General features: G+C 44.8%; 2 protein-coding genes across 5 annotated transcripts; one reads left to right on the forward strand and one right to left on the reverse strand.

Moving 5' to 3' along the window:
* Positions 1-956: 956 nt before the first annotated feature.
* On the reverse strand, positions 957-10,745 carry SPRYD7 (SPRY domain containing 7). Of its 2 annotated transcripts, none has more exons than XM_083849288.1 (5): positions 10,549-10,745; positions 9,287-9,403; positions 6,653-6,819; positions 4,975-5,077; positions 957-2,130 (listed from the first exon to the last, which is right to left on the reverse strand). In XM_083849288.1, exons 1-5 carry the CDS (start codon positions 10,652-10,654, stop codon positions 2,093-2,095), a joined length of 531 nt encoding a protein of 176 aa, XP_083705414.1. In that variant the 5' UTR covers positions 10,655-10,745; the 3' UTR covers positions 957-2,092. The 2 variants fall into 2 exon arrangements, with proteins under 2 accessions (XP_083705414.1, XP_083705413.1); XM_083849287.1 differs by having other exon boundaries at positions 957-2,190.
* Positions 10,746-17,718: 6,973 nt separating this feature from the next.
* TRIM13 (tripartite motif containing 13) lies at positions 17,719-23,015 on the forward strand. 3 transcript variants are annotated; one of them, XM_083804519.1, is made up of 4 exons: positions 17,719-17,851; positions 18,268-18,453; positions 20,047-20,185; positions 21,716-23,015. In XM_083804519.1, the coding sequence occupies exons 3-4, from the start codon at positions 20,168-20,170 to the stop codon at positions 22,946-22,948; spliced, it is 1,251 nt and encodes a 416-aa protein (XP_083660645.1). In that variant the 5' UTR covers positions 17,719-17,851; positions 18,268-18,453; positions 20,047-20,167; the 3' UTR covers positions 22,949-23,015. The 3 variants fall into 3 exon arrangements, with proteins under 3 accessions (XP_083660645.1, XP_083660646.1, XP_083660647.1); XM_083804520.1 differs by having other exon boundaries at positions 17,813-18,019; XM_083804521.1 differs by lacking the exon at positions 17,719-17,851 and adding an exon at positions 18,044-18,191.
* The last annotated feature ends 1,295 nt before the right edge of the window (positions 23,016-24,310 follow it).

A 24,310-nucleotide genomic window follows, 5' to 3' on the forward strand; every position in this document is an offset into this window, starting at 1 on the left:
TATTTATTTCCAGGTGAAACCCGTGGTGTCTTTCCATTTCGATAAGTGGATGGTAATAATCTTTTATTCATCCCCCTTACCTTAGACAGTTTCCCTGCGACACCAATTATAGAACAAGAAGTTTTCCAGTGTTCAGACAAGAGGTGTACTTACACTGTGCAGTTTTACAAATGCGTCTGACTCTGTTTACGATGAGAAATGAGCAACTTGCAGCTGTAAAAACAGGCTCCTCTAATATTTTTGGTGATTTTAGCAACTATTTTGAATATTTTGTATTTATCAGAATGTTCTCCATTTCAAACCTTTGACTTTGAAGAAGACAGCCCTCTCTGCACCTTCAAGGAGAATGAGAATTCTCTCACCAAGTCTATGTTAAGCTCAAGATAGCAGCTTTTACTGTTAAATATTCTTAAACAGATCAGGCTTCAAAATAAGTTGTTTGCTGGATACACTTAGATGAAGTGATAAAAACTTCTTTAAATATTTCCTCCTTTCCCCAGGAACACAAGAAACTTAATTCCACATGAAGCACTTTCATCTCAGTAGTCTTTGATGGCAAAGAAACACTGTTGAAGGCATTGTTCAAAGATACCAAAAGGAAAAAGAGGGACACCTTCCCCCTCCTTTTATATTTAAAAAACAAAACCGCATAATAAGCATTCCAAGTTTGAAAAGCTGAAAAATTTGATTACAGAAACATTCCTATCAAATAGCAGAGCAAAATCACCTCAAGGACGAATGTTTTGTATAATCTTCAAATATAAGATGCACAGCAGAGCAGATTTCAAGGGGAACCAAAACTGCACCACTCCAAGTCTCCCTGGTTTATACCATGCTGAAAAGGGCATCCCGTCCTTTCAGGCTGAAAAGTTCCATGCTCTTACATGATAGAAAGGCGAAACCGAAGGAAAACGTGGTCCGCTCAGAATGCAAAGAAAGATGCAGAAAACCATACGTTGAAAGGCTTTGAGAAAGCTGTATTTGAAAATTTCAGAATCAGATCATTTCTAAAAAATATTTAAATAAATTATTCCTTTATGCAACTGCATCAACCCAGGAAAAGTCAAAAACAAAAACCAAACATCCAATACGAAGATTTTCTTTACAATAAAAGTTCTTCCAGGAAGTATATTAAATACATGACAACAGAGGAAAAAAAAAGCATCTCAATTTATACTTATGGGCATCACATTTTAGAACAATGTCTTAGCCATTAATCATTTATAAATGATTCACAGAGAAATTAAATAAGATATTCCGTAAAAGAATAATCTGATTTACAGTGTAGATGTAAGGCTTCACCGTAACATCTCATACCCTTCACCCATCTCTCTGCATACCCAAGCTGAGCAATCTGTACTGAACTCTGCTACCAGAGCGACACAGAGCCATGGTCCTCAAAAAACACAGGTGGCGTTCAGGTTTGCTTTGTTAAGGTTCAACAAAATAGCGTCTGAAGTATTACTACACAGTAACCTATTATCCATCGCAGTCAAAGGAAATGAAAAGCTAGGAGAAATACACATTTGCCATTTTAAGACGGAGGGAATGGATTAAACGACACCTTGCAGAGGCAAGAGAAGCCTAGCTGCTAGTTATGCCATCGTATCGTTAGTCATCGTGCACAACCAGGACACCGCAACTCCTAATCACAGACTAGAAATACAGTACTTCCTTTTAACAAGGTATATAGCTTCCGTCTGAAAAAGCTGGGAAAAAGATCATGAGAACTATCAGTCTCCATAGCTATCATATTTATAAGAACTACCGGCTTTACAGAGCTCCAGTTCATCCAAAATACTGAATTGAATGCTGATGTCAATGATATTCCTTAGTTACTTTAGGCATCGAGTACAGATCAGAAAAAAACTGGCCCAAAACATTGATTTTTCAACCACAAAACATTGCCAGAAATCTAGTATTTGCAACACAATTATCTGGTGTTGCAGTTAACATATTAATTCCGCAGACAACAGTCACAAGTACTTACTAAAAATACGGATATGTTTCCTAAAGGTAACGTGAAGCTTTATTTAAGATGACAAAGCTTTTTCTTAACAGTGCAGGGTGCAAATTTTCAGTACGAAGACATTCAGAAGATTTGCTGCTCGAAGAGGATCTTCTCAAACCCTGGGGGAGGCATATGATAAAATTCACTGAACTGACAATCCAGAATGGCACTGTCATCAACTGCAGGAAAGAATTAAACAGAAGAAATTAGAGAAGAAACACATGCAGCTTCATCCTCTATTACACCACCTTCCTAGATTATATTTGCCATGCTTATAACATGAGGAATATTCTACAACGTCCGTTACCTACACATAGGAGAATTAAATGAAACTTCTCCAACAAATTTGCTAAAGCCCTATACGCATACCCAAGGAGAGCAAGTCACCTCTCTGTGCTGGTATTTACTTTAGTCAGCAGCAGTCCTTGCTGAACCCAAAGAGTACGCTACCTCTGAGTTCACGTTAGCAGGGCTTCAGACAATTCCATTCAAATTTTCTACTCTATTTTTCTGTAAATCTGTAGACTAAGGACACTACTCGATGCATACTGCAAGGCTGTCACCTCCACAGCTGCATATTTTTTCTGCCCGCTTCCTATTTTGCTGGAGTTTTACAGGGTTTCAGCTGCCTGCTATCACTTTTCTGGAGGTTACCAAGATCTCCAATGTCTGTAGTGGTTGGTGTCAGACCATCTGTTCTAAGATGTAATACGAAGAGAGCTTCCTTGACTGCCTCTTTAAGTTGGAAATTAATGCTTTTTACAACACCGTTCTCAGTTTTGGACCTCTGCATAAACTGCAGGGCACGTGTTATTAACCTTCAGCACAAAAAAAAGATACTACTGAGGATTGTCACAGAAAAACTTTCATGTACCATATAAGCAAACAGAAACGCCCAGCTGGACAGAAAAGCTCTCTTTCAAAGATAACTTTCTCCAAATAAACCAGGTATATTAGATCAAAATAGGGGAGATTCATCTCCATAGTTTGGTTTTAAATTTAAGTATCTCAGAACCAAGGTAGGAAAAAACTCTTATCAGTACATTTATACAGTGCTGTAGCATTTATGCAGAGTCTGCATCGCACTTATGCAAAGGTGCCTCAAGTACAGCAGCTGTGGGGAGCAACCTTCAAGTTCACTTTCCTGTTTTACACACCTGATAGAGTAGGTAAACACAGTATCAAGTTTCTTTTAAAAAGATATCCATAGTTCTACTCTGAATTCTGGAAAGGGAAATGCTTAAGAAACTCTCTTCACTGTGTTCAGATCCTTTCCCATGACTAGAAGTGCACATTAAAAAAAGGACGTTTGTATTTAAAATGTGTACCAGTGTAAGTGCCACGCAAAATCAATTTGGAGGCTTCAGTTGTTACAGCAGTATGTAAGAAACACTATAGTTATTGTGAAATTTTGTCCACTTGTAGAAGAGGATAATAAGAACCTGGCAAAAAAAGGCTGCTGAATTCCCCTGGCACAGAACTCTAAGTCAGAAAAAAGATGATTTCTAATAGGCTAACAAGTTACCGAATGTTTTCTAAAAACAACCTGCTTTCTCTAACACCATTTCCAAAATAAAGGGAAGATGCAAGAATCAGCTATCACACCGTAACTCTTCTCCCACTGCCCGCCAAGCTTTTCACACGAGGAGAGCCGGCAGTGCTGCGGGGCAGCTACTGGCTGCCACAGCACTTCAGCAGCGCCATCATGTGGCTTACAAACACATCACAAAATGACTGTATTTCCACTCCTAATACCTCGGAAAGGTGGAAGTCTAAATTTATAGACTTCAAAGGCTCTGCAGCATATCTAAGAGTATTTGCTTCCTGCTCATAAAATGCAGTATTACGAATGTGTCAGGATATAAATGGGAACATGCCAACAGTTCGTTGGGAACCAACCGTGAAATGAAATAATTATCCACATCATATAGCTAATGATATCTCAAGAGCTAAATGAGCTTGGGGGAGGATACTACTTAGACAAGACTCTCACGTGGGAACAAAGATAAAGTGGAGAAGGCTGGAGGTGCAATGCTGGGAATCCAATGAGCAGTGATCGTTTGCTGTAAGTTATACGACAACCCAGAGTGCAGCACAGGTTATGTGCTGAACGAGGGGAAGCGCTGCCTTTCAGATGAGATGTTAAACAGCCTTCTGACTACTTGGGAACTACAAGAACACCGCCAAGTTCTGGAAGGGTAAATTGTTAACACACGCCTTGGCCAAATTCCAGCTCCCGTAATTCATAAATTCTTTCTTAAACCGCCTATGAGGGGATTAACTGGACGTGGTATTGGTTTCTTGTTCAAAATCGCTCTGCTGTATTGATAGGTGATGGCAAGAGCAGCTACCACACCTCACCCACCAGTTGCTGCATTTCAGAAATGGCCATCACCTTGGTACTGCAGCAAAGAGCGGGCCCACCAGGCAGCAGGCAGCTGTACTGGCACGACAGGGGAGTTATTGCTTCCGTAAGAGAATACAAATGGCAATTCAGTATCTATTCATATTTAACACTGAATACATTTACAAAGTGTGAAATTAATGGGCATAAATGCCAAGCTGCAGAGATAAACTAGATTAGCCCACATGTCCATACTAGGTTGAATTTGTTGTTTTTCTTTCTTTCGTCTGCTTCATGTTTTTTTTTTTGCCCAGCAGCTTTTAGACTAACTGCAGGAACTTCCCAGCTTGTCGGATGTGGATACTTTGCCAACAGTCAGTAAGCAGTGCTCTTTTTTTCTAGCTATTAAACAGCATTAAAAAATTAAGTGAAAATATACCTTTGTATTTTCCTAGCTTTGTGTTTCCAAGCAGTTCTTCGTTGTAATTGCCAAAACAAATGATTGAGGTGTGACTGGAAAGATGTGTGCTCCATCCAAGTGAGGAGAAGAATTCACAAGACAGACTTGGTGCAAAAATATTGTCCATACTATGAAATGGTTTGAAAATCTCCTACTTACCATAGACCACTGGATAGACAGTCCCTCGGATTCCTGACGCTGGACAATGCATGTTCTTCCCATTTAAATATACATTTAGTTCTACATGGTCATATGTAATGCCCTACAAAGCACAGAAAATTAAAAACAAAACAAAACAAAAAAAACCACCATCAACAAGTTTATACACACAACATTGCTACTTAATTCAGCTTTTTCAGCCACAGGCAGATTTTAACACCATTATGCAAACCACAGCATTCTAGAAAACTTCACTTGAAATAGTTCAGCACAGGACTGGAAGTTAATAAATGATCAGAAACATTTGTATTTTCAAATACTTGGGATTCCTTAATGCTCATTCAATTTAGATGCAATCAGTACTGTACACGTCTTACTAAGGCCAGTTTACAAAAGACATTTCTAGACTATTCCTCACCATGGCACAGAATCACAAAATTTCCAATGAATATTAAGCAGTTCGCAGTCTTCGTTTTTGTACCTTCCCGTGGAAATGAGTTTCCTAAATAACGACGCTATGAATTCAGTTTATTTGACCAGCACTTCACACATCGTTACAAACATGCTGACCAGAGAGCAGAAAGCAAACACTCATGAGGTAATAAATCACTTATTTGTTAGACAAGGGATTTTTTTTCCTGACTGTTTTGGTATGGCTGAGTGTGGCACTTTGTGTTGTCGTTCACTGCCTCAGAATCTATTTTCATGACAGAACACAATAAACTGACATTTATGAAAACTGGGGAGTTACCAAAGTAACACATCAGCTACACTTTTGTGACTGAAGTCGTTTGAAACTACATTGCTTGACCAAACCCTGAAACAGACTGCAACCCTCCAATAAAACAACTTCAGAAGGGGATTAAAAGAATAACGTAGTGTCTGAGGTAAAGGGTGGAGGAGTCAGCTTTAGCTGTTTAGGGCTTCTAGGGATGAATTTTCTAACCATTGCTATACAGAAGCAAGGTTACCCAGCAAGAAAAGTAGCAGTGATAAATGGTCTAAATGTCATTGCTCCCATGAGTTTTCGAAAATAAATCTCTAACAGGAAATTGAGAAAACGACAGTAATGAACTGGAACCCTTTGAATGCCAAGCCATAAAGATATTTTGGAAACAGTGAGGTACAAAACCTTAGGATTCTCACTTTGCTCTCATTCTTCAATTGTCTTCCCACTTGGTATCTCTCCCCTTCCCTACAAAAGTTTGGCTAAAAATACAATCCACCAGTCAGCCAGGCCCTCTCTCTGCTCTCTTCTAATTATTAACCAGTCAGCTGTGGGATCTAGAGTTCAGCTGGGCACGGAGGCAGGCCACGTAACACATTCCAGCGCGTTATTTGTTCAGGAAAGTCCCATCTCAAACAGTGCAGGACCCTTCTGACGGAGTCATCAGCCAGCTGGATACAGCAGCCGGGCTGCGACACAGCAGGAGAGGCCACCTTTCAAACCCTGGTAAGACCTGTCCCCCACTCAGGATCACACGGATGCTCAGAACAAAGTCCACTTATCTCCAGGCTGCTGATCCATTCAAACACAACAGGAGTTCACATCAGCACTTTCCAAACTGGGAGACGACAATAATTTGATTGGAAACGGTCGGTCTGACCACACAGCAGCTGTAAATAAAGAGAAATCTGGGAACAGCTGGAAAAGATGCAGCAGCTTTACGAAACTCACCACCACATCGCCCTCCTGTGGCAAGTTGTTTGCTGGTAGCCTGTTTTTCTCCTCGTTGTTATAATAGAGAGCTCCATCATTCCTCATTACCAGACTATGGACGTCTCGACCCAGTGGAATTTGATTCAAGTTTGCTTTCTGGGTTGCAACTCCAATACCCCAAATCCCTAAAACATGACATTAACACGATAAGAAAAAAAAAGAATATATATATATATATACACATAATTTTGACTACCTGACTGAAGCAGGATAGTATAAAGAATATAACATGTTCTTAACTAGTGCCATGGAGGTACTACCAGTAGATATCTATTGGAAATACCAACAGTCACAAAAGATTGAAGATCTATCAGTATGTATCTTGAAAATAAGGATCCAGAGAATTCTAACCACTTAGCTTAACTTTTCCTCCTAAAAAATACTAGAAAACAACTCGGAGAATCTAGGAAGATGTAAAAAATAAATCCAACTAGCATGGGTTTGTGAACAACAAATCTAGTTGAAACTATGCAATTTCCTTTTTCATCTGGTTAGACCAGCCCTAGGGAAAAAGGAGAAATGGTAAACACGATAGATATTGATTTGGTAACATTTCTGATCCTCATACGACATTCGAACACTCAAATGAGGAAAGCGTAGTCAAGGTGAAGTTACAGCAAGGCGAGTGCACAACTGGTTAGGAAACTGTATTTGGAGACTACTCATCAGTAGCCCTCTGTCAAATCAAAAAGATGACGTGAGTGGGGTTTCAGACTTTGCAGTGAATGCCCAAGGTCAGATGCTATTCCGTATGCACATTAATGACTTAAATAACATGACAATTTGCTTGTTAAACATGCTGCCAATATCAACCTGACAGGAGTGCAAGCTCTTCAGAGGCCAATTTTTAAATAATCCCAACAAATTGGTTAAGAGGTCTGAAATATGGAGCAAGCATTTCCTTTTTCTGAATTACAAAGAACAGCAGGTAAGCAGGAATAAGTAGCAAAAATACAGTAGTGCCTTGGCAACCAGTTCAAAGAATATAATTTGAGGGTTATCATAGAACACATGCCGTATTTGAGTGTGTCGTACTGTCATGAAATACTTCTGGATGTATGGCATGTATAAATGAAACATATTGCATATAAAGTACACAAAGGACATCCACTGCTGCTGCAGCTGGAGCACGGCATCCATTTAAAGCATCACCCCTCAAGACAAATCAGGTCAATTAGAGAAAGTCTAGAAGAAACAAGAAAACCAGTCAAAAAAATGTAAAAACATTGCCTATAAGTAGACAATGAAAAAAACTGGGGCTCTTTAATCTTCAGAAGACTAAAACAAAGCAAAAATATAACTAAATTAATTTCAGAAGACAAAATTGCAGAACAATTTATTCTCATATTTACAAATCCAGAGTGAAAACAAAATTCAGATTGGGCTTTGTAAAGCTTCCCAATAGTCAGGCTAAATGACCCCTGGTAGACTGCGCAGGGACACTTCTGTGAATTGAAGTTTTAAGCTAAGCTATCTATAACTCTCCTGCCCTGGGACACAGGACAAGATGAAGCCGGGCTCAGAGAAGAGTTTATTTCCTGTGTTTCTGAAGTGTAACAACGCAGATACTGTACTTGTGTGAATGATGACAATACGTGAACAACAGCTGCAGTTGAGTTGATTCTCCCCCTCAACAGAAAGGATACTAAAATTGCCAGATTAAGAGTGAGCTGGGGTTTATATGTAGTTTAAAACCAAACTGGTTTAAAAACAAATGGTTTGAGTGTGAGGTGTTTTAGATAGATTCATGTTCACAGTGCCAGCACCCCAAACCAAGTGAGTGCAAACAATCCCTACCCAAAAAGCACTGGGTTCAAGCTCCAGTATTGTGAAGCCTGTCTCTGGACAAACACTTCTCTCCTTTCTTCTCTCTGCTCTTTGAGAAAGAACAGCCCCATCTTTAATATCTGATGTTTTTAAAAATACAGTCTGATTTTTAATATTATAATACTGATAAGTCTGGAGTGCCCTCTGTACTAGTTGAAGCAGACTGTATTAGTAAAAGTACAATGTTTCCAAATTTCATTCACTTTCTGCTACCTTGCATTGCAAAACCGTACAAAACAAATGAACAGGGTGCTGAAAGGCTCCTCTTGATAAAGCAGTGTTGAAAAAGTGCTACACATTAGATTTGGAGTGCAAAGCATAGCACAAGGAATGTTACTATTGCTCAAACACAGTACATCTTAATAGCAAATCAAGGTAGACAAATAGCCAGAAACATTGCTGGATAAACTGCACTATTAAAAAGCTAACACTTCATGGCCAGTGTTTTATGTGGTCATAAATGTGTATTTACCAAAATACATTTCTAAAATGTTAACAAAACACATGCATATAACAGCATACAAAATAATATGGTGTTTTAGGATTTGCACTTACCATTCTTTTCAATATTGCAGAGCCACAATTAAAGATAAGAATAAGAAAAAATTTCATTTTATAGAATGACAACCTATAAGAGCCTCCAATATTCACAAAGTTCAAGGATGCAATTTGAAAGATGCATGTGCTCGGCATTTGAGATACGACCGACAGCAAGCAATCTGACATACCTTCCACGTTTAAAGTTGTACATTTTTGCTGACTAACCTGTGGACTGGATTTTAAACTCAAAATAGCTCTTGTTCTGATGCAAAGGTGCATTGGCTAGGCAGCCTCCTGTACCGCATATTCTCCTGCCGTTTTTAACAATGACAACATCTGTTCCTGCAAGAAGAAAACAAAACACAGAACTTCAAAACATTTTCAGAAGTCTGGAAGCAGACCTTAAAAGCCCTAGACATGGAGAAAAATTTTTGTTCTTTCAGCCCCAAGTAAGAGCTTCATTAGTCCAAGAGAATTACGATGACGGGCCACGCTTTGAAGTAAGAAACGGGAGGCTGTTTATAGGCTGGTTCATCTTTCAAGTAGGGTTTATTTATTTAAAACCTATACGCTGCTCTAATTTCATCTCTTGGGCTTTAAGGCACCATGCTGATTACAGCCTTTGCTCAGCCACATCAGAGGCATAACTTACAATTTAGTCAGAAGGGCTCGCTGTGAGGAGGACCTAAGCCCCGTACTCGGTCTCTATAGACTGGAGAAAAACATTCTGCAGTGAGAAGGAAAGGCACATCAAGTAGAAACATGTGATGGACTTGCGAGGCGTTCAGGTATTCTCAGGTGAAGTCCTTTTGTTAGAAACATGCCTGCCAGTATGGAGAGGGGAAAAAAAAGAAACGTAATCCTGCTAGGTTCTCTTTCTCTGGCAGAAGACTTCACCTATAGGTACCGTTGGCACAGCCATGAATATGGTAGACTCCCCAGGTCCAAAACAGGCCAGGAATTGCGCTGGAAAGCAGCCAGGCTGCTTTCCTCCTCACTGAGCTGTGGATGAAGGGCTGCCTCCTCGATGGAGCCTGGGCACGGCTTGGTGTGAAGATCACCTCAAGAAGAGCTTCAGGCAAGGCTGCAAACGGTTCTGCTCCTTCCCTGAAGCCAAGGAAGGTGACCGCACACCCGCTCACATCATCTGCCTCAACTGAACCTAACTCAAACCTCTTTTTATTATTTTTATTTTTATTTTTATTTTTTTCGGCTTCCTCTGCAAACTCTTTCGATGCGAATCCCTTCGCATCCCTTGGCGGTGGGCTGCATTCCCAGGCACCTGCTGCCAAGCGCCGACCCCTCCCCGCGCCCTTCCACCACAACCCACGCCACAAAGCAAGGCGAGAGCCCCCTGAGGCCTCCCCCTCACCGCCTCATGCACGGCGACCCCAAAACGACAGCTTTTCCCCCCAAAATAACTCTCGCGGTGACACCTCCCGGCCCCGGGAGCCGCCTCCCCGAGGCTGAGGGGCAGCCGCGCTCACCCATGCGCTGCGTGTCGAGCTGCACCGCCGGCATCTCCTTCAGCGGGATGTGGCCGGCGCCGCCATCCCGGCACCAGCGGAGGCAGCAGAAGGCGGAGGCGGCCATGGCTTGGCCGGGCCGAGCCGAGCCGAGCCGAGCCGAGCCGAGCCGGGCCGGGCCGGGCCGAAGCGCGCAGCCGCCGCCGAGCCGCGAGATGGCGGCGGGTCGCGGCGCCCCCTGGCGGGCGGGAGGTGGCGGCGGGCGGGCGCGACATGGCGGGGCGCTGAGGGGAGCGCGGGGAGCCCGGCCCTCGGGGAGAGGCCTCGCAGCGGGCCGGGGGCTGGCAGCCGGGCAGGCTGGGCTCGGCTGTGCCTCCCCTGTGCCTCCCCTGCAGTGAGGGGTGATAATGCGACAGTGGGAGCCCGCCCGGACCCCGCTTTGCTCCCTTCACCCCGCTTCCCGCTCGGATTTTCTGTCAGAGAAACCTCCGGCAAATGTCGTGCCTGCTGGTCCACAACGCTCTGCCGACATCAAAATACATGTGTTTAAAGGCATATTTATCTCCAATTTGAGATGAAATTGGTCCCCGTGGTTTTCAGCTGCCATCTCATTTTGCTACATTTCACCTAGAAAGCTCCCTTAACGTTTTCCTGCAGTATGCACCTAATGTAACCCATGTGGTACAACATCATCCGTCTTGGGGGCTTACGCGGGTGTTCACATCCTTTGTTAAAGGAAAGCTTCACGGCAAGAAATATCTTATTGGTCTGGATGGGCTGTATCAGTCACACTTACCCCTTCGCTTGAAACATGAGGTGAAATGCTGCCTTCCTCAAAATTGTGCCTAAAACCAATCTGATTTTAAGAGCAGCTTTAAAATATGCTTCCTTTCTTTTATTGGACTTACTGTTACAGCCCATAAACATTTGGGGTCAAGAGCTGACTTCCTTAAAATATGCCAAATGGGATTATTCTTGGACTTCTAAGAAGTAAATATTAGGTGGAAACTGATGTTTATTCATTTCGTATGTAGGGCATCGTCGTTCTCATTGGTAGCTCGTTGTTCACATAATTAGTCCCATTTAAGTCACTGCGGGATTTTTATTGTCTGTCGCACACTGCGGGTTTGTTACAGTAAATGCTAAATGACAAATGTTAATATATTATATAAAAAAAAAGAAAAGACTTAGGAAGAGACGCAACCTCCAGATGACTTCCTATCCTATTTCTTCTCTGTGCCCCAATAATCTCCTTTCTTCCCCGAAATGACCACTGGGGAAACAAGCACATCTTGCCAAAGCTGTCAGACTAAAGGGGAACAAGGCTTTTGGGGGGCGGTTGCTGGCACTTTCCCACTCCAGTGCTTTCTTACTGGAGATCCTGGTTTCACCAGTCCCCAGACAGCAGCAGCTGTGGCGCTGGGTGTCCCCCAGAGCCAGCACCAAGCCCAGTGCTGGTGACAGCTCAGTGTCACGGCAGGGTGCATGGTAAAGCTGCCAAGCCCCACCTGGGAAAAGCAACAGGGGACAAGGCTGGTCAGGTGGAAAAAGGGAATGTCAGCTGGTAATAAATACAACTTTTTTGTATGCCTCTTGTGGAGGAGGAGGTGAGAAATGGCAGCAAGATAGTACCATATCTGTAATTTTTTCTTGACAGCCTGTTTAGAGCATATTTGAACAGCTAGATTTCACAAAATTTGTACAATGCCCAAGCAGCTGCCCCAAGGAAATGGAGATCTGGGCTCCAGCATTCACATGTATAACTGTGGTTGGCAATGAAGGGTTAATTCAGCGTCTGCTGAATTTCTTGAATGTGCATTTCTTTCGCTGGGGAGGCCAAGTATTTAGGGCCCTCCCACACTGGAAGCAAAATTATGCTCAGCATGCCTAAACATGCTTGTTGCTCACAGGGTTTTAGCTTTTTTTTTTTTCCCTTGAACAGTAGCAGCAGAGACATTTTGTCTGGGAACCATGTTAGAAGAACAGGAAAAAGAACAGAAAAGAAGACCAGGTCTCATCCATTTCACAAACATGGGAGCGCTGGAGATTGTGCTGGAAGAGAAGGGTGGTCATAGACTTGTTTTGTTCCCTTGCTCTGAGTTTCATTCACAAAACACAACTGTCTCTCATTAGCCCTGCAAAATAGATCCACAGGCTGCAAATACGTCTCGGTAAGGTTCCCTGATGTCACCAAATTCGCAGGAGAGAGGGGAACTATGTATCACCCGTTGTTACAGCATGTAATACAACATCACCAATTAGTCTCAGCACGATAATTCCTCTTCATCAGAGCCTTGCTAGGGAAAAACACTGGGAATTGCTCCTCCACTGCCACAAGCATTTTGGAGGCATTTCCACCTGTGAAAATGAATTAAAGAAAGCAAAAAAAAAAAGTTATTAAATGTGCTGGAATAGATGTAGTAACATCTTCGTGGGGCTTGCACAGAAGTAAATGATGGCGCAGGACTGGAAAATCAAGGTTTGTTTACTGAAAGCAGTCCTTCCACTCACAGGGTCAGGCCTGTGGTTTGGAAGATGATACAGACAAGGTCTCAGATGAAAAACAGGTTGTGCTCTTACTCTTCAAATCTTCGTTATAACGTGTTCTGGGGAGGATTTACTTTCTGTAGGAAGTCTCCTACTTCATGCAGTTAATCTGACACTTGCCAAGTCATAGCAGAAATTGTGTATGAAAATTAATTTTGTTCCCAGTTGTTCTGTTTACTTTGGAGGTCACTTCCCCTTTCCTTTCTATGCCGTAGAAGCAGAACCGATCAGGGCAGGGCTTTGATCTATAGGCAATCACAAACCTCATTAAAACCGACAGGCAGGCTGGCCAGGCTTCATTCAGGAAGGAGCAATTAAGCGCTTTTATGGCGTAAGATAGCGACAAACTAGAAACCGCTGCCCAGGGCACCGGGCTGCACAGCCAGGCACTGAGATGAGCTAATTCGTATGAGCAAGCACTAATTTGGGGAAAGTCAGAGTTCTCCGGGGACCGCTTGCGAGCACGGCAGCAAGAGCGCAGATTGGTTGCAGCTGTGTTTGCCTGCGTGCATGTCAGGGAGCGGAAACACCACGCGAGAGCCAGCAGACAGTGGGAGAAGCAGTGGTGCATGGCCCTGAGAAAAAGCCAAGGGACAGCTTCTTCTGGGCAAGCATCCTGGCGAGAGCAGCAGACTTGGACCGCCGCGCCGTATTCCCTCCCATTTGCTTCCTCTGCGTGCAAGGAAACGGGACGTGGCTGTACATTCTTTGTAAATAAATAGGATTACACCAAGGAGATAACTGAATTCACCACCACGTTTTCCTCCTAACGGGGAAATCTGGCGACGAGCTGAATATTAGTTAACCGTGCGGGTCAAAGTTCCGCATGGAAAACTAGGGAACTTTTTGGCACTGCTAAAATAGTCATCAGAGACCCTGCAGACACCGAGGCAGTCTCTGAAATTCAGACCTCAAAACTGCAGTCGATCATTTCAGCTGCTGATGATCCTTCACGGATTTTTAATGGCTACTGTCTCTACAATGCATATGAAAAGTAGTTTTTATGGAATGATAACAAGAAACTGCTTTCTCTGATCTCTCCTTTGGAGTGTTTAATACAGCCCAGATGTATCTGTTGAAAAAGAAGTGTGGTCAGATGCAATGTAGTTGTGCGACGTTTATACACGGCTAAGGTGTTTGATACACAGCGCTGCTCTGAATAGTTTATTCATGTTGTCTCACAGTGTCTTCTTACTGAGCTGTATTGGCATCGCCTCTCTGGCAGGTTTATTTCCATATTTAGGTCCCGACAGCAGCCACACAGCACATCTCAGGTTGCCTCTCTCCATTTGAGGATATGCTCACATGAATAGAGCAGCGTGCTTCGAGAAGTTATCATCCTAAAGCTGGACCTGATTCTGGGAGTGCTCCAGCACCTCTGCAATGGGCCGTGAAGCCTGAACCTCCTTCAGTGGGAAATAAAGGTAGACCTGGAGCCCAGGATAAGTCTGGGAAATGCCCTCAGCTCTTTTCTTCGGTGTTTCACCCTCGGAGACAAGTGCAATCGGACAAGTCTTTGGTAGCATGGCTTTGGAAAAGCTTTACTGATGGAGAAGACAAACCTGAGGAAAAAGAAAAAAAAAACCAAACAACTGCTACTTTTAACTCCTGCTGCTTTTATCCATCAGTTTTGTGATAGATATCTTCTCCAGCACAGCACAGAGGGTGGCTGGGGCCTGCAATAAGCAGCTGGTGTGGCCAAAGGGCAAGACTCTGTTACTTTTGGCAGCGATGCCAGCAAGAGCTGGCTGGAAGCATTTGGGAAATTATGGCTGGGGGGGAGGCACTTCTGTTTTATGTTGACACGTGTGCAGGCTGCCACTGGAACAGGCCCTCTCTCTAGCTCCCTTATGCTGGCGTTAATGTCTGTTTGGCTGCGGGATCAGCTGGGTGAGGAGATTGATCCTGCTGAAAACCTTTTTTTTTTTAAACTGGATTAGCTTTCGGCTCCGTTGGCAAGCGGGCCTAACCTAACATGTGGCCGCATGGATGTCAGAGCCAGCAGAGAGAAGGCATCAGGAAAGCAAAACTAAGGGAAGGGAAAGGGATGGGGCTCTCTTTTGTCAGTAGCACAGTTGGCTTAACTCTCTGTCAATCCGCCTCTCAGGGCGAAAGTACCTGTTACAGCTTGAGTCAGTTTAATGGCTTGCATCCACAGAGAGGAAAAATCCTTATTCCTGTTTTCCTCCCTCCTCTTACGTTAGGTCTGGTGATTGTCTAATCGTGTTCTCAACTGGTTCAGCTCGTTGAATCAGCAGGAAACGAACCCAGGCACAGAAAAGGGAATAGCGTTCTGCTGGCATAGCGGGTTGAATCACCTCGGGAAAGTGTCTGTGAAGCGTGGTGGAGCTGGTACGAGCAAGGCGAGTAGCAGCAGGGAGCTGTCAGGCTGCTGGCTGAGCCACACCACACAGCTTCAGTCTCAGAAATCGCCCCTCACAATGCTTAACACAAGAACCGTGGTCTAGGTCCTCTCTGGAGCTGAAAGATGCCAATAGCTGCTGCTGCCCCTTTGCCTTACAACAAATAGGGATGTTTGTCTTGTGAAGCTGGTAGTTGTCACTATTTTATAATACCTCACAAATTAGGCTGGATATAAGGAAGAAATTCTTCACTCAGAGGGTGGTGATGCAGTGGAATGGGTTGCCCAGAGAAGCTGTGGTTGCCCCATCCCTGGAGGTGTTCAAAGTCACTTTGGATGGGACTTTGAGCAGCCAGATCTAGTGAAAGACGGGTTGGACTAGTTGTTCTTTAAGGGGCACTTCCAACCCAAACCATCCTCGGGCTCTATGATTTTGAATCCTCCCATTTATCCTAACACTTCCCTTCTAGCTGAAACTCTTCTTTAAACCTGGATTTCCCTTGGGTTTGTTTCCTTATTCGTTAAGAAAATACTGCTGCAGATCTATTAAAGCTCTTTTTCATCAGCCAGAACTTTCCTCTGAAACTTCAGCAAATGGCCTCTGATGCTGCTTCAGGAAAACACTCTGTGCTCTCAGCTGTGAGAATGCAGGCTATAAGCAACCTGCCCTTGAAAAAAAGCTGCATTAACAATGAAGGGATTACAGAGTAGAGGAAGATGGACTACATTTGTGCAAAACAACTGGTTGTGTGCAGTTTCCTGACCTGTATTATATATTTTGCATGTGTAATAGAAATAATCACTCAGACAGAAGTAATAAAGTGCCCCAAGTATGTTTGATGATGCTGAGGACAGCCATGGTACACTTGAACACAGAAATCCCGTGACTGCTTAGGAAATGATACTGTGGCTGCTGTGTTTGTCCTGAGGTTTAACCTTTCAGCTCTGAAAGAAGCCCAGGAAAGGAAGGACAAAAAATTTTTGGATGGTCCGGATGAAGAGGAGATACCCTAGGCAAGCTGGTCTGCGCTCTTATGCCCATACAACTCTCTCCTTGTTTATAAGGAGACAGAGAAGGACAGGAAAATGAGCCAAAAGAATTAATAGAGAATAAAATATACTCTAAAAATACATCAGGAAAAAAAAAGTTGTACAACAATTTTACAATGATTAGGGAATCTAAAATGCCAAGAATGACATCTTGTTGTTAATATCTTTAATCAATATATTCAAAAGAAGATGAGTAAAAGTAGGATTTTTTTAGTATAAGGATGGCAGTTAGGAAAGCATAGACATGGGAAACTTGGAAAACGTAAATGCACAGGCATTGGGATATTACTTGAAATCAATCTGGATAGCTGGGGAATGGATTTAAATATCAGTTTTCAGAAACTACCTGGAACTGCTTGCTTTTAAAAATCACAAAGAAGGTGCCAAACAATCAAGAAATAAATGGGCCATTCAAGTGCACCTAAAAGTCTTGGCCGCTGTTGTGTGGCACCTCTATCTTCTGGAACCATTCTCCAATAATGAATGGATGAAATGGCCAAGTGTGTGAGCACTCTGAAGAGGATGTTTGAAGATACCCACCACTGGTCAAACCATTCTCAACGAGTCTAGCTGAGAGGGCAGAGAAAGAGGTCTGGGAATCAGTGCAGGAGGAAAGATGTGAGCTCTTCCTCTTCTGGCCACGGTAAATAGGGGAATCACAGCTTCTGTGTGTTACTGAACAGCTTTTAAAATCCAGATTCCTAAAAAAAAAATGGAAAAGAGATGTCAGATCACTGGGGGAGCTTTGTTTGATAGAAGTATGGTCCAGCCTGCAAACTCCACCTGTGTGAGTAGTCCTGGACGCGAACAGGGCCATGTGCCCGACGAGTGATCTGACTGGGGTGGACAAATGATGCGTGAGGGAATGACACGAATGCAGGGAGCAGAATACCTCAGTCTGGGCACAGAGCTTCACGAAACCATTTCGGCTTCAATGGCGACTGACGGGACTGCAAAAGGATGCGGACCAGGGCGGTTCTCCCCGGCCTTGGAGCTTCGTGATGCTGCACGTATGTGAGGGACCCTCCAGCTGGAAGGGTTGTGGAGCCTCAGGACATCCAGGACCGCGTCCCCACCGCGTTTTGGAGCGCATAAAGCCACCCGGCTGTGCTTTAGCACCCGGCAGGTGATTCAGCAGCATCCCCCTCCAGGCAGCACTCCCAGCCACGCCACCCCCCTCACACCCACGTTCCCATTTACCAACCCTAACAGCGGGGCCGCCTCTCCCACACCCCCTGACCCCTTTTCTCCTCACGGCCCTGCCTCGCCGAGCACACCCCGGGCCCTGCCCGCCCCTCGGCGTTGCGGGGAGAGGAGGGGCGTGCGGCGGCGGGGCCGGGGCATGGCGGCCGGGGGGCCGCTGAGGTGAGCCGGGAGCGGGGCTGGGGGCCGCGGTGCCCGCCCGTGAGGCGATGGCGACCGCCCGCTGCCCGCCTTTCCTTCCCCCCCCCTCCCCCCCCTCGGGCCGGCGGCTGGGAGGCGGCCCGCGACCATTTTCTGTGGCGCCGCTGCCATTTCGGGAGGGCCCCGAGGGTGAGGAGCGGCCGGGGGGCGGCCATTTGTGCCGCCCTGCGTGTGGGGCTGCGGGAGGGGGCGGCCCCCGCGGGGTTTCTCGGCTCTCCTCACACGGAGAGCTCCGCGGTCTGGGGACGGGACCCCCTGGGTGCTGGGGGGACTGGTGGGCTGCCCTTCCGTCGTGCCAGCGGTGGGTTTGTCAGGCCCTCCTGAGGAAACAGCGCTCGCCCTGACTAAAATTACCCATTTATTTATTTATTTTACAGGCCTTTCCAGCTTTCCGAAAGCTGAACGGCTTTGGATCTGCCTGGCGCTCCTGGGAAGAAGAAGAAGAAACGCTTTGGCTGTGAAATAATCGATATTCGAAGCGTGGCCGCTTGCTTCAGCTCCTTCTTGGCCGCCTGGACGCTGGGTGGACGTGGAGGTCGGCTGTGCCGCGTGTTTTAGCCCCGGTGCGTGGTCAGGTCGCGGTTCCTCTCCGTGGGGTGAGCGGGATTAAGATTATTGCTGCCCAAAGGAGGAGCTCCCACCTCCCTTCCTCCCGTCTTTATCTCGTGGGACCCTTGTTTGGGGTTGGTTGAACACGCTGACCTGACAGAAGGCTGGTGAAGTAGCTGATAGGAGGCCCTGACAAGGTCTGGGGCCCCTTGCGAAGGAAAGGGGACAAGACCCATCCTCACTACTTCAAATGCTTGTGGAAATACAGCCTGACTTGGTCACGTTTTACTTAGAGCACTTACATGTCACTGAAGGAAACTTGTAACTGAAGAAAGTTCTCTTTCTGTTTCTGTTTTCTTTAAAGTTTGGAGAAATTTTGGTTTTGCTTTCTGCCTGCTAGCTGGTAAACCCAACTGTGCTGAGACGTATGCTAGATGAATTTGTTTTTGGAGTGCAGTAAAAAGCTACACTGCTTGTTTTCGCAGTTATGGTTGCATTTGTTTTGCCGTTCTTCTGAATGGTAGAACCGTGGCAGTTGCTCTTTCTTTCAGGTGGGTGACATCTGCTGGGTTTGTACCCAGAGAGACCTTCTGTAGCTCAGGTGAAGAAAGAAACCATTGTGCCTTTTGGTCTGTGCGCTGCAGGTGGCGAACTCTAGTTCCTTATGCACCTGTGTGAGAAGTCACACAGAGCTTCCCAACAGAGAAGTGGTGGTGTTGCTGGGTTTTAAGCTGTACTTACTCGCGCAAATACCGGGTTGCTGATACAAAGGGATGTTTGGGTACAAAGGGACGTTTCAGTCCACAGGCAGTTTATTCTCTGAAATTAGCCTCCTAAAGAAGATGGAAGTTCAGCTCTCCAAACCAGTCCTACGAGTTTTCAGTATTTTCAGTTTGCTCTCCTTACTGTTGCTGTAAGAGATTTTTTTTTTTTAAAGTAAGCTCATAGCCTTGCCAATTTCCTTTTCTTTTTCATTATTATTTTTTTTAAATCCTAAGCTTTTAATGCTATCATACAGTGTTTTTGCAGTTCACTTGCATTTATAAAGTGTAATTATTTAATTGGATAAGCGGGCCTGGAATGCACCAAGACAGTTTTATTTGGATCAGGAAACCTTTTTGTATACGCTTTTGTATTTATAGGAGCTTGAAAGTCTTCAATGTTTGTCCTGCATTTTTGATGGGACACGTTGTAGTAAGCGTTTTCTGCAGTGGTTTGCAGTGCGTGCTGTCAGGCATACAAAGCTTCTTTTCCTGTTCCCTAACTAAGAAGCAAACTCCTCCCTGGTAAAGGAGGTGGACCGGGGCAAATGTTTTCTGCACTGTGGATTTCCAGTTACTAGAAGATAGAGAACTGTCATTTTCATTTGGCAATTATTATCCTTTTAATGCATGAGCAAAACTGATCTTTGTGCTGCTACCCTGGCTAAAAGCTACGAGTCCAAGTTGGAAAGACAGAACCGTTCATAAAGACGATTCAGGCGTTTAGGGGCAAAATCAGCCGCTTCCCTTCATCCTATTGTTTTTACCATTAGGAAGAGGAGGCAAGAGAGAAACCTTGTGTATGCCAGCATTAAGAGGTGTTTCAAAATTACTTTCTTTTTACAGAAAATGAAGTTTCTGCGTGGGATCTGTGGCTTTAAAGGAAACCCTTGGCGGCACATGGAGTGATTAGACCTTTTTCTCCAGGGCTTTTTCCCTGGCTTTAACGGGTGCCTTCTTCTGCCTGATGACCTTAGTCCTCAGGGTGAGTAGAGAACCTGGCAAACTTTTCAAACTTTGGTTATCCAAACACAGGGAATCCCCCTCCTCCTTGGTGCTGGAGGAGCACGGGAGTTTGCTTACACCTCTCAGGAACGTGAGGTCTCACCGTGGCTGTATCTGTCCTCTCGTGGAGGAAACTCAGCGTTGACCTTGCCTTTCTTCCCTGTAGCTATCTGCGCTTTCCTAGGATCAGTGGTACGCTATTGCTCTTCTTGTCCTGTGCAGCATGGATCTACCTTTGCAGCTCTTCTCTTGGCTCCCTTTCTTTGCTGCTTTATATTTCGTAGAGGGGACAGGAACCTTAGTAATAACACCAAAACTACTTAAAAGAGCTCATTCATATTCTTTGCTTGTTACGGGACTACTTGGAAGCTCTTTTTTTGTGATAAATCTTCTAATTTATAAAAGGAATTTTATCATATATTTTAAAACATAGTATGGAATGACTACACAAGGGAAGCATCTTTTTAATTACAGTTCCAAACTAAGCATTTGAGAGTTTTGGCAAATACAAGCTGTCACCGTGTTTGGTCTTTATAAATTACGTGTTTTCTAGAGCACGCTGTAATTACAAGCTGCCTGCACCTGAGAACTTGGCTTTGGTTAGAGGCACTGGGAGAGCAGTGGGATGTGTCCTTTCATTGAGACTTCCCATTGCAAAGGAATGCATGGTTAAATCCTTTTTCAGTAAGTCCTGCCCACGAAAAGAAGTTGCTGAGGCATTAATGCTGTGAGAATGGAACTGGAAATAGAGATCGCGGATGAATAAAATAGTTAAGAGTTTCGTTTCGCTATGAGTTATCAAGGATTATGGGCAGCTGTTCTTTGAAGTACGCTAACTCTGTGCCGAATAGCTCAACGATAACATACTCGCCTCGTTACTTACAAATATTGCGGGAGAAAATTAAGTTTTTACATGATCAGTGACTCACCTTTGTCTTCACATGTAGAGAAAAGAGCCATGTGCTCTGTAGCTAAAGATCTTCTGAAGCTTTGCTTTCTCAGTCACCTTTAATATTGCCTTGAAGTAGCGGTGCACGGTGTTTGAAACTGAGCTTTGGGTGAGTTGAGCAAGTGGAGGTAATCAAATCTTAGCAGGGCATATCTGCTGTGGAAGTCCAGTTTCTGGGTATTGCAGTGAAGGGAGATGTAAGCCTCGAGTTACTAGGACATGAGTTATTTTCATTTGACGCGGAAAGCCCTCGCTGGGTTTGGCAAGCCTTCTTTTTCCAGCGTTTCTGTTTGTCGGAAAATGGTTCTGCCTGGAAACCAAGCCGTTCTTGTGCCTGCCATCTGGTGGCCAGATACCACGGCTAATTTAGTCTGCAGAGTATCTTGAGTCTGGGCCTGGGCTGGTTGTGAGAACCCAGCCGAGGGTCTGTCTAAATCACACCTGAGGAAAAAAAGTAGATCCTTTTCTCACCGAGCCACGCCTCAGATTATTTTTTGCCTGGTTCCAGGGAGGAGAAATGCATTCCAAAAGTTCTGTTACCATCTTTATTTTCTTTCCTAGGATACGATGGAGCTCCTAGAGGAAGATCTCACCTGTCCCATTTGCTGCAGCCTGTTTGATGATCCTCGTGTCCTGCCCTGTTCACACAACTTCTGCAGAAAGTGTCTGGAAGGCATACTCGAGGGAAACGTGCGGAACGTGCTGTGGAGGCCGTCCCCTTTCAAGTGCCCCACGTGCCGGAAGGAAACTCCTGTGACGGGGGTCAACAGCTTACAGGTCAACTATTCCCTGAAAGGCATCGTGGAGAAGTACAACAAAATCAAAGTCGCTCCCAAAATGCCCGTGTGCAAAGTGCACAGCGGGCAGCCCCTCAACATTTTTTGCCGGACGGACATGCAGCTGATCTGCGGGGTTTGCGCCACCCGCGGCGACCATACGAAGCACGCGTTCTGTTCCATCGAGGAAGCTTACTCCCAGGAGAAGCGGGCTTTCGAAACCCTCTTCCAGGGCTTTGAGACGTGGCGGTGCAGGGACGCGCTCTCCCGCCTGGATACTTTAGAAACCAGTAAGCGCAAAGCCCTGCAGATGCTGACCAAAGATTCCGACAAGGTGAAAGAGTTCTTCGAGAAGCTGCAGCACACGCTGGAGCAGAAGCGGAACGAGATTCTCTCCGACTTCGAGACCATGAAGCTCGCAGTGATGCAGGCCTATGACCCGGAGATCAATAAACTGAACACCATCCTGCAGGAGCAGCGGATGGCTTTCAACATCGCGGAGGCTTTCAAGGACGTGTCCGAGCCCATTATTTTTCTGCAGCAGATGCAGGAGTTCAGGGAAAAAATCAAGGTGCTCAAAGAAACCCCGTTACCGTGTTCCAACGTGGACGTCAGCCCTACGATGAAGAGCTTCGATACCAGCCAGTGGAACGGGATAAAACTGGTTGATGTGGACAAACTGTCCTTGCCTCAGGAAAACACCACCCTGAAACTGAAGATTCCCTCAGTCTTTTCGCGCAGGTTTATAGCAACCTCTCTTATTTGCTTGCTTCTTCTTGCTGTCACCAGAATGTCCTTTGTGGATTCTGTCGTTGACAATCTCCAGTGCTGGAAGTCTCAGTTCTTTACGATTAGCTTATCTTATTTGGCAGATACAGTGGAGATAGCAGATCATGCCGTCTTTTACTGGGAACAGATGACAGATGGAGCTTCACTTCTGAGGGAAAAGTGTAAAAACTATACGTTGGTGGTACTGGATAACGTTGCGCAGTTTGTGTGCAAATATAAACTGTTGTGAAGCCCCTACTGAAATGTAAGAAGTAAAAGAGATCTGGTGAAGAAAACATAAAGCTTTGTAAAATTAATTGTGCTTTTTTTTAAAGACTTCCGATGAAAACACTCAAAACGTTTTGATTCAAAATGTTCAGTAATGATTCAAAATGTTTCAGTAACGTTCGTGCAGTTTGAGCACTGCTGAGCTGGAAGGTGAAGGGGAGCTTTGGAAAACACATTGATTCAGGATTCTTGTTGCAGGTGATGAGGGGGATAATTCCTCGTTTTAAATCATTTTCCTTACCGAAACATAGGGCCGAGCTATGTGCTTAGTGTGATGGTAATGTGTTTGTAGAACCAGAGATTGTGTACCCTTTGATAAGAAGCGTTCCTCCCTGAAGGGCACAGTTAATTTTAACGTATTTTTTCCCGACGGGGAGGTGGTTTGGAAACAGGCAGAACAGTTCTGATGGAGAAGCGGAGCACTGTGCTGGGAGGCGCCCTGCAAAGCACAGGGCGCGTAGCTCCCACCCTGGAAACACTTTCTACCTGAGTATGTTTCTACTGGTACTCACTGAAATAGGTACCCGTATATATGCGTATGGGTATGTATACATACAGGTCTATATATTTTTGTGTCTAACCAAAAGCTGAGTATCCTGTGTACTCAGATTACTGTAGGTAATGGCTGTTGTTTACATGTACTATACAAAAACCTATCTCCAGGGCAAGCATCTTGAATAAATCCTAGGGGTAAAGAGAAACCAGCCGAGGCTGCTGCGAGAAGAACAAGCTGCGTGCTCGCAGTTTACTTTTCCGGCGTGAAATTGTCTGGGGGGCGGGGGGAAGAGCTGTCTTGGTAGATCCGTGTTTCTTTAAAGCCACAATTCCTTAAAAAGTGTCTTCAAAGCAACCAGCTCGGCGTGGTGAGAGGCAGGCCTGTGGTCGGCAGGCCTGTGTTCTAGCCCCGCAAAGGTGGCAGCAGATCCTCTGCTCTCCTCTCTGTCGATCCAGCTTGTAATTGCAAGAGCCAGGAAACTGTGTGTAACGCCATGGGAGCGTGGGTGTCGGTGCTTGGAAGGGCTTTAGCCCTGGAACGTGTTATAGGCTCTCCTACTGTTACTGGGTTGTCGTGCACCTTGTTTCAGGAATTAATTGAACTTTCTGAGTGCGTCGGCTTGGCTGTAGGATAACGCAGATTTCAAGTGAGCTGTAAGCTTGAGTTCCCCGAAGTGCCCTTCTCTAAGAGCATACGATACCGAAATATATTGCCTGAAGTACATCCAGCCTCTTTTTGCAGTGGTCCTCTGAACAGCAAGAGGTAGAACGAAAACATGTTGTCAACGTTTCCAGAAAACAAACGTAATGGGTGCCATACTGCGGGGGT

The sequence above is a fragment of the Anser anser genome (assembly GCF_964211835.1).
Source record: "Anser anser genome assembly, chromosome: 1".
NCBI classification, from domain to species: Eukaryota; Metazoa; Chordata; class Aves; order Anseriformes; family Anatidae; genus Anser; species Anser anser.